This window comes from Taudactylus pleione, unplaced genomic scaffold (genome assembly GCF_031769625.1).
Source record: "Taudactylus pleione unplaced genomic scaffold, aTauple2 ptg000198l, whole genome shotgun sequence".
Lineage (NCBI taxonomy): Eukaryota > Metazoa > Chordata > Amphibia > Anura > Myobatrachidae > Taudactylus > Taudactylus pleione.
The window spans coordinates 6647408-6667770 of NW_028284600.1; the positions used below are offsets into that span (position 1 = coordinate 6647408).

Below are 20363 nucleotides of genomic sequence, written 5' to 3' on the forward strand. Positions count from 1 at the left end.
TGCTTCTTCTCCTATTCAGAGTATTTTTTCTTTCTGTGGGGGCAATTCAATTGTTTTGGACACCCCCTGCTGGGCTTCTATAGGATTGGGTGTCCGATGGAGCAATTCAATTGCACCCAAAACAATTGAATCGCCCCCTGTATGTGGCCTGTGCATCCCTGTAGGCCTCTTTCCTTTTCTTCTATACTGTTATACAGTGTTTGCTTGTGGCTAATGTTGGGATGGGTGATTATCAGAAGTGTGTGTGTCAGCGTGAGAGATGGTTATGTGATAATTAGATATGGGAAACAGAAGTGTTTTGGAGCCAGATGTCTCTGGAAGTGATATCACTCGCACTGGTGTGAGGGGTCAGAGTTCTGACCAACTGTCACTACATTCCAATGTGATGACATCATTTTTATCAGCAGTCAGTTTTAATCTGTAGAGGAATGATGTTTGATCTGGTAGTTTTCCCTCTTTCTTCAGAAGTGGCTACGTGGGTACAATTTACATGTAGAGGCAGCCATTTTGTTGCGTTGAACTAATAATTCCAAATGCATGACGTGCACCTGCCTCTGGTACCCTGCAGCAATGAATGGGGTGCTTGGAGGTAAGATGGCTGAGCCAGCCAAGCGGTTAGTGAGCACTAGGCATGCCTCCGGGGGTACAACAAGGATGGCGATCGGAAGGGGACTATTAGATAGTGGCGGTGTTGCCACCATTGCAGCACGTCTTATGATGGCATGTAGCCATTACATGTATACTATTTGATGGTCTAACAATTGGTCGTTTGCTAGTATGCATCTGAAGCATGCGCAATGGAGCTCTGCTACTGGCCTACTTCATGTCACCCATCAGAGAGAAGAATACAGTGGTGGCACCCATCACAGTCCCAGCATCAAATGAAGGCAGCATCACCCTCTGATTGGACACATTGATGGTTTTCGACCATTGGTTTTGATGGCCATACCTAGGGTGGCGTCACACCCCCTGATTCATGATGTATGGTGAGGGCAGACATTCTTCCCCTTTTTTTTCTTTTTTTTATCAAGGATTATAAGATCCTAAAAATTTTTTTAAATGGTTCAGCACATAAAATGCGTAGGTGATTGTTCCACTTAAAAATGTGCTTGCATTGAGAGAGGGAGGTAATTGTTAAAAATTGACATGGCACATGAAGGGTCAGTGTATTGCTTGCTTATCTTGCAGCTGCTATTTTACTTTATGCCTCTACATTTTCATGTGTTAATATTTTTATGCGTTGCCCTTTTATTAATGTGCCTTTTCGCCAACTTGAAACTTTAGTTTGCACAGTCTTGCTTTATTTAGCTTTTACATTTTGAGAATTTTAATGATTGAAAAAACTGTTTTTAATGTATGTTAAAACTTATTTGATGCGAGTACGTGAATATTTATTAATCTTCTCATTCATACAATGCATATATTCATTTGGTAGTTAGAGCTTTTTATTGTACATCCAGTAATACAAAGTATATCCGAAGGTAAAATGAGTGCAGACTGGAGCCCGTAGAGGCAGGAGGAAGCACAAAACCCTTCCTCCCTCCTTCTCCCTATGTTGGCGATATAAATTAAGGATAATAATAAAGTCTCTAAGTTTACACAACATTGCGACACTATGGGGAAACGCACCCACGCCAATGGGAAAGAGATTTTGTTTCCCTTGAAATAAAAGAAGCAAAGAGGCTTAGTTAAAATTGCTTCATTTAGGAAATGGGCCAAGTTGGTAGATCTGAAGGTCTAAAGTTCTGTAGCCTCCCTCAGGCAAGGTAATTCTTGGTAATTAACTTGGAAGTGGCTTGCCCCATTGCGGGTGTGGTCTAAGGAATTTTATACTTTGGTAAAATGTATTGTGATTTATTTCTGCCACTAAATAGCGTAGTCTTGTGTTATGGCTCCAAGTTGTTTATATCCCTTGTCAGTCTGTTTGTGATCATAATAAGCAGACTGTTACTTTGCTACATAAGGTGAAGCAGCTCCTAGTTATACTGATTTTTTGGGGGCACTGCCTGTGCTGTTTCTGGTTACTGATGCATAGTGTAGCATTTTTAGAACTGTTATGGTGCGTACACACGTAGCGATCAGCCAGCGGTACGATATCGCTGGCTGATCGTTCTGCACCCTCCTTGGTGTGCTGGATGATCGATATCGATCACCCAGCACACCACATACTTACCGACGGCTATAGCGACCCGCAATCAACGATCACTGGTCCCTATAGTAAGCTGCTCGATATCGAGCAAGTTGGCCTGCATGCACGGCCGATGGACGATATCGGTATTGTCCATATGTGGCTGCGCATCGCTTGTCGTAGGTGAGTTGGTAGGGTCCGAAAAATGCACGTTATGAACGATAACTATATGATCGATATCGTTATCATTCAAATCGTTCATTTTTATTGCTACGTGTGTACGCACCATTACCTGGATATACATGGTGAATTAAAGTAGATTTAATCCTCAGCACAATGTTTCCGATGTTGTGGAGGCTAAACTGTACCATGGTGGTGTTTAATGCTCTTTTATTAAGAAGTTGCTCATGTGCAGCTGCCATATCTCTGAAAGTCCATACCACGTCCTCATTCACTGTCTCAGATTAATGCATAAACAGTGTTTGCTAGAACACGTTTTTACTCTCCTTTTAATATATACAAATGAACCGATCTGGTCTTCGAGAACAGTATTTGCTTTCAATAAATCGTTTACAACCAGTGTGAGAGATGTTATCTTGGGTGGTCGCCAGAGAAGAAGATGATGGATTATAGAACTAATGTAATATAGCAGATTTATGTAGGGTTTTTTGTTTTACTTTAAATGATGGGATCGCGCTATTGTTTACAGTGTACTTGTGTGTAAAGCAGTTTACAGATGTGTCCTTGCTCCTCATGCAGCGCGATATGCCTGGTGTGAGTGAAAATGCATCTGTCGCACTGTGATGTGACTAGGACGCCCCAGGAGACTCTGCTGATTACTTTGATGTGTGACACTTGCATAACTCTGTGCGGCTGAGACCGTAGACAGAACATGGCCACTTTATCGCAGCAATACTCATGCTAATTGAGAGACTCCAGGGGGGCCCACACCACACACCCTGCACCCATAGTTAATATACTTACCTCTCCGCAGATTCCAATGAGCTGCTCCGCAGAGCCTTAGAAATGGCTTGCAGTTGCTCCCAGTCTACAACATGCAAAATTTATGTTCTTATAAATCTTACATTTTCCCCTACGGTGTTACTGACTACCGGAGACACTGTGGAAATATTTTATTATTTTTTTTATTTTTTATTTTTTTTATATCTTGTTTTGCAAGAAAATGTCAACTGTAATCTTATTCTGTTTGGAATTGTAGCGTTTTCCTAATTCTTGTTCTGTTTTATTGTTTCAGACAGAGAACTTACAAAAGAATTGGCTACGAGAGTTTTATCAGGTAATAAAACGTCAATGAAAGTATAAGAAATTTGTTTTCACTTAATGTTTTATTTATTGTTTCCACATATATTCTGTTGCCTGACGTTCTTGTTCCTGATCTATTCCAGCTAAACTGTAAAAAAGTTGTATGATCTTACTTGGGTGCAAGTGTTGATGTTTGATTTTATAACTGAGTTTATTGCTGACATGATTTGGTTTTATACTTTTTTTCTACTTATTTAGTATGTTAAGGGCTTATGCACAGAAGCGTAGTGCGTCTCTACCCAAGCCCAGGTGAATCTCTGGTGCTTGGAGGAATGACGGCTGATGAGGGAATTAAAAGGGAGCAGTGGTCCTTAAGGGGAGGTAGTCTCACAAGACTCACCACCACAATATACTGTTCACTGCTAACTCTTTTTTTTTGTTGGGTTTTTTTTTTTTCTTTTTCTAAATAAAATTTGAGGTCAGTCGTAATATTCACTGTACATATAAGATTATAAGCACATTGAATTCAATAAGCAAATAATACGAAAAGAGTTACGCAGTAAATTAAAAGCAAAAAATGTTGATAATTTCTCTAAACAGATCTTCAGTATGGTAGTCGAGGAAGAGGGAATGGCAGGGTCCACCAAAAAGGGACGAGGGAAGGGAGAGAATGGGGCAGCGTGAGGGGGTGCCAAAAGGACTAAAGTAGATACAAATACTCCTGGTGTGCCCCAGATCCTCCCGACATACACAAGTGGAGGGCGCTGGTTAATGATGCCATTGACCATGAACATTGTTTATACCAGTCGTAAGGCCCTTTCTAAATTCCAAAAGTGATGGGATAGATGTGTTCTTTTTTCATTGGGCCTTCATAGACCTGTTGGGGATAGATTACACGGAAAAATCTCCATCTATCTTCCCTTTCCTCGGGGTATAGTTACAAAGGTGAGAGTGTTTAGAAGTGATGTTGCCCTTAGCAATCAATCAGATTCTACTTCACATTTAACTAGCACCTTCTAGAAGATAATAGTTAGAATCTAGTTGCTATGGGCAACATCTCCACCTGAAAACTCACATTAGTAAATTTACCCCCTTTTCTCCTTTACCCCTTTTGCGTGATTTTTTCCTTTACCTCCATGCGCGATCTGTTTATATGTTATATCTGTGGTTTCGGGTTCGGCTTATTACTGATATCCCTCTGACCTGTATATTTTGTTATTTAATGATGTCATTTTTTACTGGCTACACATTTTGTTTTTTTTACAAATGTATCTTTAATTTTCTTTGTTTTGTTTATAACCTGTAGATAGTTCAATAAACTACGTGATAAAAAAAAAATAGATTCAAATGAGCGTAATCATGGAGATAATGAAATGAGAGTTGAAGAATGTTGACCAAGGACACCAGATCTACTTAAAGGATCTAACGAGTTTTTATTGATGCTAGTTCTATGCTCCATAAGTATTCCAAGTTCTATTAATTATAGGTTATATCATGGGTGGGTTCGTTTGTTTCTATCCAGTCATTAGCTGGCAGGAGGCCCCAGAATTTGACTTATTAATTAATTTGTATTGGTGATGAGTCTGCCGTTACTACTAAGTAGAAGAAAGAATTACGGCTTATGGTTACAATAATCTGGAGGATCTAGAATATGACTTTTTTTCACATTATAGCAGAAACTGATAGCCTAACGTTAATGATTGATCCCCGTTTTGGGAAGCTTCGCCAGCATCAGTCAGAGGACTCTGGATGTATCTTTGCAAGTCTTGCTGTACATTGTACCACCCATATAGTAATTTGTATATGCTCTTTTATTCTTACTCAAATCGAGCTGGATGCAGCATTTCCCGTAATTTCCGCCCAGTCATCATCGTCAAGCTTTTTGTCCAAGTCAGCCTCCCATAAAGTTCATGATGACTAATCCCTGTGTGGAGGCCTTGTCTAAAGGTGCGTACACACGGTACGGTATTTATGAACGATAACTATATCGTTCAACAATATAGCATTCAATTTATATGCAGTGAACGACTAACTATGCGTGTCCCTGCATGAATGATTACGATATCTATGATCGTCCGTACATGCAGGCCAACTTGCATGATATTGTCAACTTTGCCTGTTCAGAGATGTGGCAGGATGACTTTACTGACAGATATCTTTGAAAGACATCTTTTGGTGTCTACAGACTTGACGATCAATAACTATATGGTTGTTCGATCTCCCGGGTGTGCTGGACGATCATATCCATCATCCAGCACACCACCAACTCGCCAACGACTATAGCAATCAACGATTGCGTATTCCTATAGTAACCATGTCGATATCGACCAGGTTAGCCTGCATGCATGGGCGATGATCGATATCGACCATATGTGCCAGCGCAACGCAGGTCATTTGGTACCGAAAAATGCACAATGTGAACGATAACTATATGATCGCACCTTTTGAAAGATATCTTTGAAGTCGGTGCTACAGATCGTACCGTGTGTATGTAGCATTAAGGTGGTACGATTAAAATGCATGATATAAATGATAACGATATTGATCATGTCACTATCGTTCATATCGTGCATTTTTCGGTGCCTCCAACCCACCGACGACCTGCGATGTGCAGATATAAAGATATCGTCCATCGACCATGCATGGAGGCCAACCTATCGACCAGGTTACTACAGGCACCGCCGTCGGTCTTGGTCTGCTGAATGATCGATATTGATCATCCAGCACACTCGGGAGATCGTTCAGCGATATTATGGCCGCCGGTCCTCCCGTGTGTATGCACCATTAGACATAGTGATTGTGACCTACATGCTTTTTCATTTTACTGTGAAAGGAACTGGAAGGAAAAAAACCTGAGATTCAAATTAATTTCTGAAAATGAAGGAAATTAAGTCTCTTGCACCAAGTTGTACATATAATGCCCTCTGCCAGGGACCGAACAGCGCCGGGAATGAGTGCCCATAACTATTCAATTGTCTGCATTGTTCCAGGGGTTTAGTCGCGGTAAATGGCACTCCCCGACTTCCAGACGCGATGCTGTTAACACATGCAGCAAGCCTGCAACTAGCATCACGGCGCTATTTTCGGCGAAATTCTGCTCGTACCTAAGAATGACGCCAGCAAAACTTCTCTAGTTGGGGGGGGGGTGGGGGTGTCAGTGCGGTCAATTGAATAGAGCGCCGGGCACTCGTTCTTGACGCTTTTTAAAGTCTCATTCAATTAAACTCCAGTGAGAGATAATTACGTGATATGTTTCTTGCATCTATGTTCTTCTGGCGCCTAAGAGTGCAACCCAAGTTTAGCACTGACATAGGGAGGCTATCCCTACATTTCTGCTGTCCATTTGTCAGATTGTGTAACATACGGCACAGGCAATGAATTTAAGTGACCTATTGATGGTCTATAAAACGCATGCACTTGTGTTCTGTCAGAACTTGCATATTTAAGTTTCTAATTAAAATTTCCTCACAAATTATTTCTAGTACACGTTACACAAGACTAGAGAGCTGAACAATCGCGCATAGGGCTAAACAATGGATCTATACCCTCAGAGGGCCTGATTCAGCAAGGATCGAAATTGCAAAGCTGCACACAGGTTATAGATATGTATGCACACAGACCGCTTTGCAATTGCGATCCTTGCTTTTATGCAAATGCAGCAGCAGCATTAGCGATCCCGGCACTGCGACGGAGGTCGCAGGCTGGGATCATTATCTTGACCATCGGTGGTCACGATGGTGGAAGTTGCCGGGCCTCTGGCCAGCTGAGTAAGCCTCTGTTTACTCAGATTGGCCGGCTTGCAAGCCCAGGATACTGCGGTCAACGCAGATCCTGGACTGGCCACTCCCGCAAAACGTGGCAGACATGCCCCCGCACTGCCCCTTAAATGCCTCTGCCTGTCAATTACACTTGCAGAATGGGCCCTGCGCATGTACAGATTCCCGATAATCTGGTATCTGCGTTCAGCTGTGCACTGCTCAATCAGGCCCAGAATGTCTGACCCACCTTTAGAATTTTAATTCCATATGCACTCTGTGACACTGATGTCCTTTGACAAAATTTCAAAGCACTAGGGCAGTTTAGCAAGAGAGAAAATCCCCCTATGAAATGATAAACATAGATTTGCAGAATGTTCACTAAAATACTACATTTTGCTTTAATTTGGGAATAATTATTCTATGTATTGTATTGATTGCTCATTACAGTCTCCTAGTTTATTAAGGTGGGTACACACTGGGACAACGAATTGGCCATTATCTGATGATTGGTAAGTGTATGCAGGTACCAATAGTCTGCCAGATGTGTCGTGCCTGACTTCACAACTGAGCAGGCATTTAAATGTGCCTGTCCAGTTGTGATGTCAGTTACCCGCTGTCTCTGAAGCACTGGCGGTTGACTGACCACCCGTACACACAGCACGATGAGCCATATATCTGCAGGTATATCGACCATCGACTGTACTACACAGCCAAAGTGATAGGTCTGTGAACGACGTCATTCAGACCTATCCTTTGTACACACCTGCAGATGCGCACACACAACATATCGTGTCAATTTTACTGCCGATATATTGGCCAGAGTGTACCCAGCATTCGTTTAAACCAAAACTGCCCATTTATGTTTTTAAGTGAACACAACTCCATTTGAAGCAGGTGTGTAATTGATAAGATCACTGTTATGCTGGGTACACACTGGCTGATATATTGGCCGATCACTTGATATGCCAGTTTATCTGCTGGCCGTCGGCCAGTGTGTAAAGACGATATGTCTGTGAACCGCGTCGTTCAGACATATCACATTGGACAGATATATCTGCAGACCGCTGGTACACACATCAGCGGCTGCGGGAAGGGGGGGGGTGGCCCTCCTTTCTGCCAGCGGGACCCGGGGCTGCCGGATAGATGATGGCCGGTCAGTGTGTATGAACGACCATCACCTAAAATCAATCACTCCGTCAAACCTTAGTGTCAATGTGGTAGACAAGTGGTCATGAATGGTGGGAGCTAAATAGCTTGCTGCCAGTATCTTTATTGACTTGGCACTTGGGAATAATTGGTCCCATTATTGATCTGTAATTTTCTGGGAGCCCAAAGCAAAACTGGAAGGATCGGTATGATTGCTAAAGCCACAAAAAAACTTCTTGTATGTGGGCTGTGTTGTGCATCGCATACCCAAATATCTAAAGACTTTGCAGGTTCCCTTGGAGACCAACCGTAAATTAACTGAGCCTGTCACTGATCTAGGTCATAGTGACATACTGTGTAAGACCAGTTTAGATGTAGGCTTTTTATGTACAACATTCCAAGTGTATATTTGCGGTTTTTATGTTCCTTATTGTCCAAGGTAGGTAAATAGCTTGTTAATGTGTGTGTGGTGGTGTTTTGTTTTTTTTGGTCATTTACTATAGACACGCGTATTAAGCCTTTGGCAAAACATTTTTCTTGTGATAATTCTCCCATTTACTCATTCCAAGCATGATCCTTATGAAGGATTTCTTTGTTTCAGCTGTACTGTAAATATGTGTAAAAAAACAAAACTGTTTTCTGTTTGTTTCTTGAAAGAGAGTTTCAGATGAACCCTACAAATACCAAAAAAGCACTGGAAAATTAATTTAGCAAGTTTAGCTTATCAATGTACAACGTAGAACAAACCACAGATAAACCACAAACCACATCTTTTTTTTCCATCTTGACGGAAGTTTTTTTTTTTTTTTCCATTACTACTTGTCAGATTGTTCTGCATTACTTTTGGCAACTGAAGTAAATGAATTCCCTTAAACAAACAGAAACACCCTTTGAATTTGGCACTGTCCACCTGCTTTTAATGTTGTCACATCTCTAGGTATTAACTTGTCTGCATGGCTTTGAATTGTAATCCACCAAATAACTGTTACATTGGAGCCTGTAGACAGCCTGCAAGCAGTAGTGCAGTTTCAGAGTTGTGGGCTGACGCGTTTTGCTACATCACCGGCAAACAAATGTTCCCCTTTACGGACATGTGAGAAGCAGACTGTAAGCAGCTGGCTTATTAGATAAGAAGCCCCACATGATTCATACTTTGCTTTTAAAATGTAAATGCAAATTAAGGTTTCTTAAGAATAATCAACAGAAACATGAGTGCATGTTCTCAAAGTATTAGATGTATTTCAGCAAATGTTTATAGCAAATATTTAGATTAGGATGGGCTGAAATTTCTGGTGTTATTGTCTGTTAAACCAGCCCCTACAATACTAGAGTCCTATAAATTTTGAATCCAGCTGTTGAATGTTTTTGTTTGGAACTCAATATTAAATTATGATTTTTTTATTTCAGTGAATCGGAGTAAATGTTAGCTCTTCACATCCTCTAAAAAACAATTAGTCTGCATCTAGCTGGAATTTGTAACAATTACATTGTAAAAATAAAAATCTACACGCTGTTGCGAACTAGCTGTAAAGCAGCTAGAGACATAGGGGTCTATGTACTAAGCTGTGGAGGGAGATAAAGTACCAGCCAATCGGATCCTAACTGTCATTTTTCAAACACAGCCTGTAAAGTGATAGATGGGATCTGATTGGTACTTTATCTTCATCCACTTGCTCTCTCCATGGCTCAATACACATACCCCATATTGAGAGAGATTACCATGCTTTGTCAGTAGTAGTCAAATTGGAAAAAGGTGGTTTATATCCCTGAAATGTGCTTTTCGTGATGGTCTTACAGGCTTTTCTTCAGACAGCATATGTAAATACAGTAAAAGCGTACTATACATAGTATAGTCCAATAAATAAAATCCTACCCTTCTTGTGAAGATATAAGGATATCGTGTAAAAGTACCTGCAACCTCCTGTAGACCAATCCACCAACCCTCACATTCAGGTGTAACCTTACTAAGAGAGTGGGTATGGAGCACATCCACATAATATTCAGATGTAATGCACTGACTGCAGGGTCAGTCTCCTGAATGGCATGGAGGGAAACCTGTCTGGGTGCCTTGTCCTCCTCGCTGATGTCTCCTGGGCAGATGGTAATGGTGGGGAGAGTAACCCGAGATGCTTGACGTGTTTTTGAAAAGCAGGTCCTTGTTTGATGACCCTCTTAAACATCTGGTAGGCAAACTAATGAGACCACAACCTGAGATGTGGATCAGTGATTTTATTTTCCATTTTCTTTTAATTATGAGTGCAGTTTGTTGCTCATATTATATTAAAGGTTGTGGCTGTATACAGTAGGTTTTGCTTTACCCTTTTTCATCATTCATATGGAGGAGACTAAAGAGATACAGGCGAGTGGTGGTGGTTCGATTTACACCTGGCTGAGTTGAGGGCAGCGGGGAGTATAGTCTTGAGCAATACAAAGGACAGTGCGGCAGCGGGGTGGGGGCAGAGTGGCCAGCTGTGGGGGAAGCAGTCTGAAGGTTCCCGGTATATGCCAGGTCTCTTAAGCCATATACAAAACAGCATGGCGGCAGGCGTAGGGACAGAGTAAGCTGGCAGTGGAGGTACCGGGCAGAGGGAGGTGACTCTGCATATGCTGGGTCGCTTCACTTACACTCCCTGTAATACTTAGGGAGCAGGAGAGATTTTCTCCCTCCCATTTTTTCCCTGGGCACTGCTGATTGGCCGGTGTCAGAGAAGGGGGTGGGGAGAAGACAGCTGTCTTCCTTGCTCTTCTCCCCCCAGGAGGCTGTCTACGCCGTTCTGAAATGGAGAGAACCTTTTTGGAAGCGAAACGGAAAACTGAGCTTTCAGTACTTCTATGAATCGCTCTCCCCATACTAGTTTATGGAGAAGCGATGTCTATACTAATCAGGGACACCGCTGGAGAAATCAGAGAGGTCTCCACGGTGACCCCTCCTATAAATAAGGCGAAGCAGTGAAAAGCCCTGTTATCACTGATAAAGGACTTTTCACTGCTACATGAATAGACCCCAAAATTTCCATCCACTTAATCTCTCTCCAAGGCTTGGAACATCTACCCTACAGTACCTGCTCCCTCCCTCTGTAAATGACTTCAGTTGATTCCACTACTAAAAGTATATTTTATTTGACCACTAATTTACAAGGACTAATTAGTTGCTGACAGTAATTGAAATAGTTTTTCTCTTTCATCCACTAGGGGACACTGGAGGTGTTTACGCTGGGTATAGAGGCGTGGATAACTGGAGCCGGCACTTTAAATAATTTAGAAGTGTGAAGCTCCTCCCCCTCTATGCCCCATCAGCCCTCAGTTTAGAAAATGTGCCTACGGAGCTGGTCACAACCTGCTGTGCTCCAGCAACACATATATTTTATTTATTTAGGTTTCTTTCTTTTTACATCATTTGACACTATATTAGGTACCCTTCGCCACCTCTCGAAAGGTGGGGTCCGGTTACCTGGCGACCTGTCCTTATAGGAGGCAGGAAGGAGTGCGCAGCGCTTCTACTAAAGGCACTGACAGCTCCTTACCGCCACAGCACATTCTCAACAAGAGAGAAGTGCTGACTGCTAAGAGAGGACTTCTATGGGGGACCACGCAGTGAGTAACCACTTGCGCATCCCCCGGTTCCCAGCCTCACCACTGCCCAGCGTGGTACAAACTTAGTGCTGGGCAGCTTATGCAGAGCGCTACTCGCGGCTCCCCTGCTCTCCCTCCTCCCGCTATTACAGGAGACAGTCGGGTGCTTATCAAGCGCGCTACAGCCCGGCACCCGGATCTCCCTTAACCCGCTGCTTGGCTCCCTGCGGTCCCTCCTGCCGCTGCTCAGCGCGGCACTCGACTCTCCCTACTGTTAGTGGCGTGGGCAGCCTATGCAGACCGCTGCTCACGCGGCTCCCTCAAACACTCTCCCCGCTGTTACAGGGGAGCGGGGCAGCAGGTAAAGTGCGCTACAAGCGCGGCCACCTGCTAGAACTCTCCCCGCTGTACACGCGGTGTGAGGCGCGCGGGGGGGGGAGGTTAATGGCCACAGAAGCCATCTTGTAAAGCCCTTCAGGGCATAAAGAGGGCGGAGCTTAAAGGCAGCGCTGGTCTCTCCCCTACACGGCAAGCGGCTGTATAACAGCAGGGCTGCCGTTCTTCATTACACAGCAGCACATACTGCATCTCTATATAGGAGATTGCAGTATAAGAGACACAGAAGGATGGATTCCTCTGCTGCCATGTGCTGCACAAGTGCATCTCCTGATTACATCCTGGTAGAGAGGCTGTAAGTAACTGGGGTGTAAGTGCAGGGGAATCTGATCTGTGGGAGGGGGGTTTCTCCTCCTCTGTGTCCCACAGCCTTCTTGTTTATCTTGTCTGTGTCTTTTCTGTTGTATGCTGTGTTTTCTCTGGGTGACTGTGTGTACCAGGTCCAACAGAACCAAGGCTTCTCTAAAGCTGTTTGTCTGTTCCAAGTGTAACAACAAACAGATTAAGCCACATGCCACTGGGTCCATGTTATGTGATGCTTGTAATAACAACAGGTTCACAGTTGGCAATTACTAGCTCTTCTGCTCCGCCATGGGCAGGAGACACCCTGGTTCAGAGTAAAACGGTGCTTGCACCCTCCACTTCCTACCAAAAAAAAACCAGTCACAAGAGCGTACTCTAATGACTGTTCTCTAGTCAGAAGAGTCGGACGCACAATTCCTCGCTCCAGAGGTTACCGTAGAGGGTGATTTGGAGGAAGTTTTACAAGAAAACCCTCAGGAGTTAGAGTCCACCTCCCGAGGGGTGGAATCTCTAATCTTGCAGTTATCAGTGGCCTGGATACAGCTGGATAAGTGGTTCCAAATTCCACGCAGGTTTCCCCCTAGCTACCCTTTTCCATCATCCATGATGGAGAACTAGGACTCACCTCCTCCTGTAGATGCGTCTGATGTCAGTCTCTGTAAGAAAACAGCAGTTCCGGTGCCGGGAGCTACTGTTTTAAAGGACCCTTCGGATCATAAGTTTGAGACAACACTATAATCTACATATACCGCAGCAGGAGCTCAGCTTTGACCTACCCTTATTACTGCCTGGGTTAACAAGGCTGTGGTTTGCTGGGTTGACCAGTTGATTACACTCTGGTACTTCCAGAGCAGAATTATGTCTACTAGCAGAACATATCTGTGAGTCTGCAGTTTACTTAGGAGAAGTTTCTAAGGAGCCTACGGCCACACCACCCTGAACACGCCCGATCTTGTCTGATCTCGGAAGCTAAGCAGGGTCAGGCCTGGTTAGTACTTGGATGGGAGACCGCCTGGGAATACCAGGTGCGGTAGGCTATATCAGTCAGATTAGTGCCTGCATCTGCTATTTCTGAACGCAGAGCTCTGTGGTTGCACGCTTGGCAGGCAGACGCAGAGACCAAGCGTGCGGTTGAGGATTTACCATTCACGGGTGATATGCTTTTTGGCCCGGAATTGGACAAGTGGATATCCTAGGCCAGGGGGGGTAAGTACTCTTTCCTCCTGTCTACTGCTCCGGCTTCCAGAAGACCTTATATTGGACCTTCGTTTCATTCCTTTTGAGCGCCTCATTCCTTTTGTGGTAGAGCCAGAGGTGCTTCCACGCAACTGAGAGGCTGCAGAGGTAGAGGTCGTCCACACACTGTTGCACGTAGACCAAAGCCTAAACCAGCTGAGAAACAGGCGGCTTGACGGTCTTCCGTCCCACCTGGGGTTTCCTGTGGTGGGAGCATGCTTGCTAGAATTTCAAGTTCTACAGGAGGCTATAAGGTCTCTAGTAGTTTCATCTGTGCTATTTCCGGTTCAGGAGCATCAGAGAGGTATGGGCTTTTACTCAAACCTGTTTGTAGTGCCCAAACCGAATGCGGTCAGACCCATCTTAAACCTCAGGTCCTTAAAATCTGTCTCTGAAGATGTATCATTTCAAACTGGAACATCTGCAGTCCGTCATTGCGAGCTGGGAACCAGGGGGGTGGTTATTATCCCTGGATATCGAGGAGGCTTATCTCCATGTTCCCATTGGGAACCACACCAAGCTTTTCTGCGTTTTGCCATATTGAAAGATCATTACCAGTTTCGGGCATTGCCGTTCGGGTTATCCTCGGCTCCCCGCATATTCACCAAAATCATGTCAGTCATAATCGCTCTCCTTTTGGTCTCCTTTGGTCTTCAGGAGTGAACATAAACCCTTATTTGGATGATCTGTTGCTCATACTGACCTATCACACTCTAATCCAACACTGTTGGATAATCAACTTCAAGAAGTCAAATCTCAATCCGTCCCAGAAGCTTCTATTTCTGGGCATGATAGTGGATAGGGAATCACAGAGGAATTTTCTTCAAACAGCCAAGACCAGGGATATCCGGTTGTTAGTTCAGCTAGTCCAAAGAAAGCGTTAATGCTTCTTTGTCTCTTAGGAAAGAGGGTAGCTGCTTTTGAGGCACTACAGTTCGGCCGATTTCACTCCAAGGTTTTTCAACTGAACCTGTTGGCACAGGGGCAGGGTCTCATCTGCTTCTACATCAACTGATCCGTCTGAGCCCGATTACCAAAATGGCCCTTCTCTGGTGGACGTATCCACAAATCTTTTAGCGGGCCGGAGATTCGGAGTGTGGGACTGGATCATTGTACCAACGGATGCCAGCCTCTGAGGATGGGGAGCAGTAGTCCTCGATTACGAATTTTAGAGGGTCCCCTCTAGAACAGAGATGGCCATAAATGCATTGGAACTCAGAGCGCTTTACAATGCTTTGATGGAGGCAACAGAGTTTCTAAAGGCTCATCCGGTAAGAGTTCAGGCCGACAACGCGACGGCCGTCGCTTATATCAACCACCAGGGAGAAACTCTGAGTCGCATGGCTAGGCGAGAAGTAACTCTGATCCTCCGGTGGGCCGAGAACCATTCAGTAATCCTGTCGGTGGTATTCATCCCGGGTGTGTACAACTGGGAAGCAGATTACCTAAGTTGACAGGATATCCATTTTCGGGAATAGAAGCTTCATCCAGACGTGTTCAACGTGCTGATACTTTGATGGGGATGTCCTCAGGTGGACCTCATGGTGTCACGACTGAATTGTCAGCTACCAGTATACGTGTCAAGAACTCGGGATCCACAGGCAGAAGCAGTAGACGCTCTGACAAGTCAGTGGATCTACGACTTCGTTTACCTTTTTTCCTCCGATTCCGTTTCTTCCTTGTCTTCTAAAAAAGGATAAGACAAGCGACAGCCTCTGTAATTCTCGTGGCTCCGAACTGGAATTGGAGAAGTTGGTTCTCGAACCTTCGATCCCTATTGTCAAACTATCCATGGTCCCTTCCTCTGCGCCCGGATCTTCTACAGCAGGGCCCTTTCATACACCCCAACCTAGCGCAACTGCGTTTACCGGGGTGGCTCTTTCGCCAGTTTCGGCTGCGCATTATCGCATCTGGCGTGCTCATATCTCACCCGGTTTCTGCTTTTCCTTCAGACAGGTCTGGATTCTGTCTTTCGTCTGGGACCCTTAAGGGTGCAGGTCTCTGCCTCTTCCATTTTCTTTGGCGCTCATTCCTGAGGTGCAGACATCTCTTCAAGGGGTCTGGCGCGTGCAGCCCACTTTGGTACCGCCAATAGCTTCCTGGGATCTAAACTTCGTGCTTCTGTTTCTTCAGTCGCCCATGTTTGAACCTTTGGAGGAGGTTGATCTTAAGTACCTGTCTTGGAAGACTGTTCTGTTCCTGGCTCTCTCTTCTGCTCGTAGAGTTTCAGAATTGGGTGCTCTGTCTTATAAGCCGGACGGCAGCCGCTTTTCTTGCCAGGGTTGTCGGCTTTGCATATCAATCAGCCTACTGTGGTACCGTTGTTGGTGGAGGACTCTGGTGTCTCTTCTACCTTATATGTGGTTAGGGCTCTCCGCATCTATGTTGCCAGGACAGCATCCATCCGTAAGTCTGAGTCGCTTTTTGTCCTCTATGATGCTGTTTGGAGGGATTGGCCATCGTCTAACCAGACTTTGGCACGTTGAATTAGGCTGACTATTTATCAGGCTTATGTTGGTGTCGACTGTCTGCCTCCTTCGTCCATTAGGCTCATTCCACACGTTCTGTGGGTGCGCCATGGGCTGCCGGTAGAGGAGCCTCCACGTCACAATTTTGCCGTGCAGCCACGTGTTCTTCATTTCACAGGTTTGTCAAGTTTTATAACTTTGATACGTTTGCTACTTCGGCATCCCGTTTTGGCCGCCTAGTACTGCAGGTGCCGCAGAGCGCTCCCGCCCATGGGGAAAACTTTGGGACGTCCCCAGCGTAAGCACCTCCAGTGTCCCCTAGTGGATGAAAGAGAAAATGGGATTTTGGTACCTACCGGTAAATCCTTTTCTCTGATTCCACAGGGGACACTGGACGCCCACCTCAGCGCTCTTAGCCTGCCTGTGCTGCTTGTTCCGTATGTTGTATGATATATTGTGTGTTCTTCTCTCCTTTTCTTATTCCGCTTGTTCTCCATCTCCTCTCGGTCTTCATTTTCTAAACTGAGGGCTGATGGGGCATAGAGGGGGAGGAGCTTCACACTTCTAAATTATTTAAAGTGCCAGCTCCAGTTATCCACGCCTCTATACTCCAGCTTAAGCACCTCCAGTGTCCCCTGTGGAATCAGAGAAAAGGATTTACCGGTAGGTACCAAAATCCAATTTTTCTCTGGCACTACCAGAATATCATGGTAACTGGACTCCCTGATCTCTAGCAGCCGATGCTGACCCTTGTAGCATGCTTTTCAGATGTCTCATTTTCAAGACAAAGGTCATTTGAGGGCTACCTCCTATAAACTACTTGTTCTAGAACAGGGCTCAACAAATTTTTGTAAAATCTAGGCGCCATCTGAAAAGTTTAGGAGCCAGACCATCGTACATTACCAAAATATATGACAGCTTGTATAGACCACCACACATGCCCTTTCAGTTCCCCTCAACCCTGTAGTAATCCCCCTTGTAATAGTGGCCCCAGTAGTAAGCCCCCTTGTAAATAGTGCCCCCAGTAGTAAGCCCCCTGTAATAGCGCAGCGTGCTCAAAAAAAAAAATACTTAACTAAGCCCCTATCTCTTTGGAACTATGGGATAGATGTCATGACATCTCTCCCATAGTGTCCTTGGGGCGAGCCGGACACTGGAGCTCAGGAGGGAGCTCCGGCTGCCGCTGCGGTGAGTCAGGCGCCCGCGTCGCCAGGAGTAAAATCTTAGTCGCCACGGCGACCGGGATTTGTCGAGTCCTGTTCTAGAACAATTATTAGTTTTCAGAATGTTGATTGCACAGAATACCCCTTGGAAGATGCTGTATTTATTCTTCTTGTGTCCTCAAATTACTTCTATGCAATGGAACTTCTTAAACGAAGTTACACACTTGTGAATTAATACACTGGTTTGTCATTTCCTCACGTGCCTTCTCAAGAATTTCCTTGCTGATGGTAATCATATTGCCAGTGCTGGCTTCTGTCCAGGTTACCTTTGCTTCACCCTTCATGTTATGCGATACCTAGGAGTTCCTATATCATCATTGCACTTTATAAATGTTAGACACAGAGTTCGTATTGGGAGAAGCCTATGGGATAGCTGGAGCTTTGTTTACACTTAATAAACCCCTACATTTATTCACACACGCGTAATGCGTACATGCTGGTGACGAGAGTGTAGGCAGTTGGTGCCTGTTTGGCAAAATGTGGTGTTTTACTCACCCATACATTTTAAAAGATCCACAGGTGGAGCTAATTATTTCACTTGTGATTCTGTGAGGAGGCCTGTAAAACATGCACTGTTTGGGGTCCTGAGGACAGAGTTTGAGAACCTGTTCCTTAAAGTAATAAGCCAAAACCTGGCTTCCATGGCCACCTCTGGAGAGAGGAGAGAATTCCCTCCTGCAATGAGTCTTCCCTATTCAATCTCAACTAATTATCAGTTAATTATAATAGCGCACACATTCCGCAGCGCTTTACAGAGAATATTTGGCCATTCATGTCCGTTCCTGTCCCAATGGAGCTTACGATCTATGGCCCTCATTCAGAGCCGTACGCTCTGAGCAGAGCGCACGCTCTGAATGAGGGCCGCCCTCCATAATTCTGGAGCGTCCTCCTGGACGCTCGTATAGCTGTGGGTCACCACCCACAGCCTATACGAGCGTGCAGTTTGATGGTCGTGACCATCGTGACCATCTAAACTGCGAGCCGGAGCCTGCGGTTGAGGTTTTCAACCGCAAGGCCCGGAGTGATTTTGGCTCTATCAGAGCCAAAATCACTCCCACTGACATCACTAGTGATGTCATTGGGCCGGCTTCTGATGGTAGGCGTTCCCTTGGGAACGCCCCCGTCAGGGAGGCACGCCCCCGGCACGCCCACCAAAGGGGGCGTGCTGTCAATCAACATCGACAGCACGCCCCCTTGATCAGACACAACGAGCGAAGGACTTTCCTTCGCTCATCGCGTCTGGCGCATGCGCACAACGGAGCTCCCGCTGTCGTGCGCATGCTCAGTGCAGAACATCGACCCACTTGCGAGCGGACAGCCGCTCGCGAGTGGGTCTGAATCAGGCCCTATGTTCCCTATCACATGTGCACACACACACACGGGTTAATTTTTGTTGTGAGACAATTAACCTAGCAGTATATTTATGGAGTGTAGGAGGAATCCGGAGTACCCGGATGAAACCCACACAAGCAGAGGGAGAATATACAAACTCCACACAGGGCCGTGGTGGGAATCGAGCCCACGACCTAAGTGCTGTGAGGCAGTAATGCTAACCATTACACTGTCTGTGCTGTCTTCCAAAATGTAATTTTTGCTTTTCCGTGGGGGTTGCATAACTGTAGCCTGCACTACACATAACACCCAGATGTTCCAACCGTACAACACAATATTTGAAACTGCTTGTACCTACACTGGTCACTAAGGAGGTAGAACGGGACGTTCTCACGTAGAGTAAGGGTGCGTACGAACAAATGCACATCAGCTTGTAAGTGTATATATGCCTGTTAGGAGGCTCATCTCATGCACCCTGCTCTGAATGTGTGGGAATGCTCTATTGTACCAAGGATGAGTAATGTGTGCCTGATTTACATCCAAATCTACATCTGGCCCCTTGATGCCAAAGCACATTGAGTAGACCAGGCCTAGCTAACCTGTGCCTCTCCAGCTGTCATGAAACTACAAGACCCAGCATGCTTCACCAGCTGTGGGAGGGTATGCTGGGACTTTTAGTTTCACAACAGCTGGAGAGCCACAGGTTGGTTAGGCCTGGAATTGGCATTAAGAATATGCATAACATGGATAAATGTAACTGCTGCGTGCGCTACATCCTGATTGGAGCAAATTCTGAAAGAGATCAAAATTTGCCCCCAATAGTTCTATGTTCAGAATGTACCATAGTTTTCTCAAATGCTGTCTTATGTATTATCTATTATTTACATAGCTGTGTGATATTTCAGAGAGCTGCTTGATCATCTTTGGCCTTTTATACCATGAAATAGTTAACTGGACTTGTATGATCATGACGTATTGAGGATTAGTATTGGTTGGAGTGTATTAATCTTTCCTAACCACTATCCCATGGAACCCCTCTTCAGACTGTGCTGGGAGAGCTGTGTTGTGCCAACATCCGTTTGTTCTCCGCTGACTGATGGCTTTACAGATGGTAAACAAGGGTGTTTTATTATGTACTCTTGGAGACGTTCCGCAGCCCTCCTCTGAAATGTCGTATCCAAGAGCTTGGGCCAGCTGACTGCTACCGCAGCGCACTAACTATGATCTATCATTCACATTCATGACTGTGCTAGTGTTTCGTTATACCATTGTGATCAGCTTGGCATGGAACAGGTCCCTATTTCTTCTTCTGTACGATTTTAGTTTAATATAAAAGTTGCTTATACATTCTATAAAGTTTGGTACCTGTGTGTCTTTCAGGTACTTGTTGAAGCTAAAGACACTTAAAGCAAATTTTGCCAAGTTGTATTGTTCCTGTTCTCTGGGGCTGATTCAGCAAGGATCTCAGTTGCTAATACGCATGCAATCAGCCGATTGCTGCGTTCCGTGCATGCATATGCATCGCAGTACGCAAACC

At 44.9% G+C, this 20363-nt stretch overlaps 1 protein-coding gene and 1 pseudogene across 3 annotated transcripts in view; both read left to right on the forward strand.

Moving 5' to 3' along the window:
• Positions 1 to 20363, forward strand: part of INPP5A (inositol polyphosphate-5-phosphatase A) — a 567250-nt gene that overhangs the window by 156395 nt on the left and 390492 nt on the right. For all 3 annotated transcript variants that reach the window (XM_088476881.1, XM_088476880.1, XM_088476879.1), the window contains exon 2: positions 3384 to 3425. Coding sequence is in view for 2 of the 3 variants with exons in the window: in XM_088476880.1 (XP_088333006.1) it covers positions 3384 to 3425 (42 nt within the window). In the remaining variant the exon portion in view is untranslated. The remainder of the gene's footprint in view (positions 1 to 3383; positions 3426 to 20363) is intronic.
• On the forward strand, positions 13486 to 13604 carry LOC148518823 (5S ribosomal RNA; annotated as a pseudogene).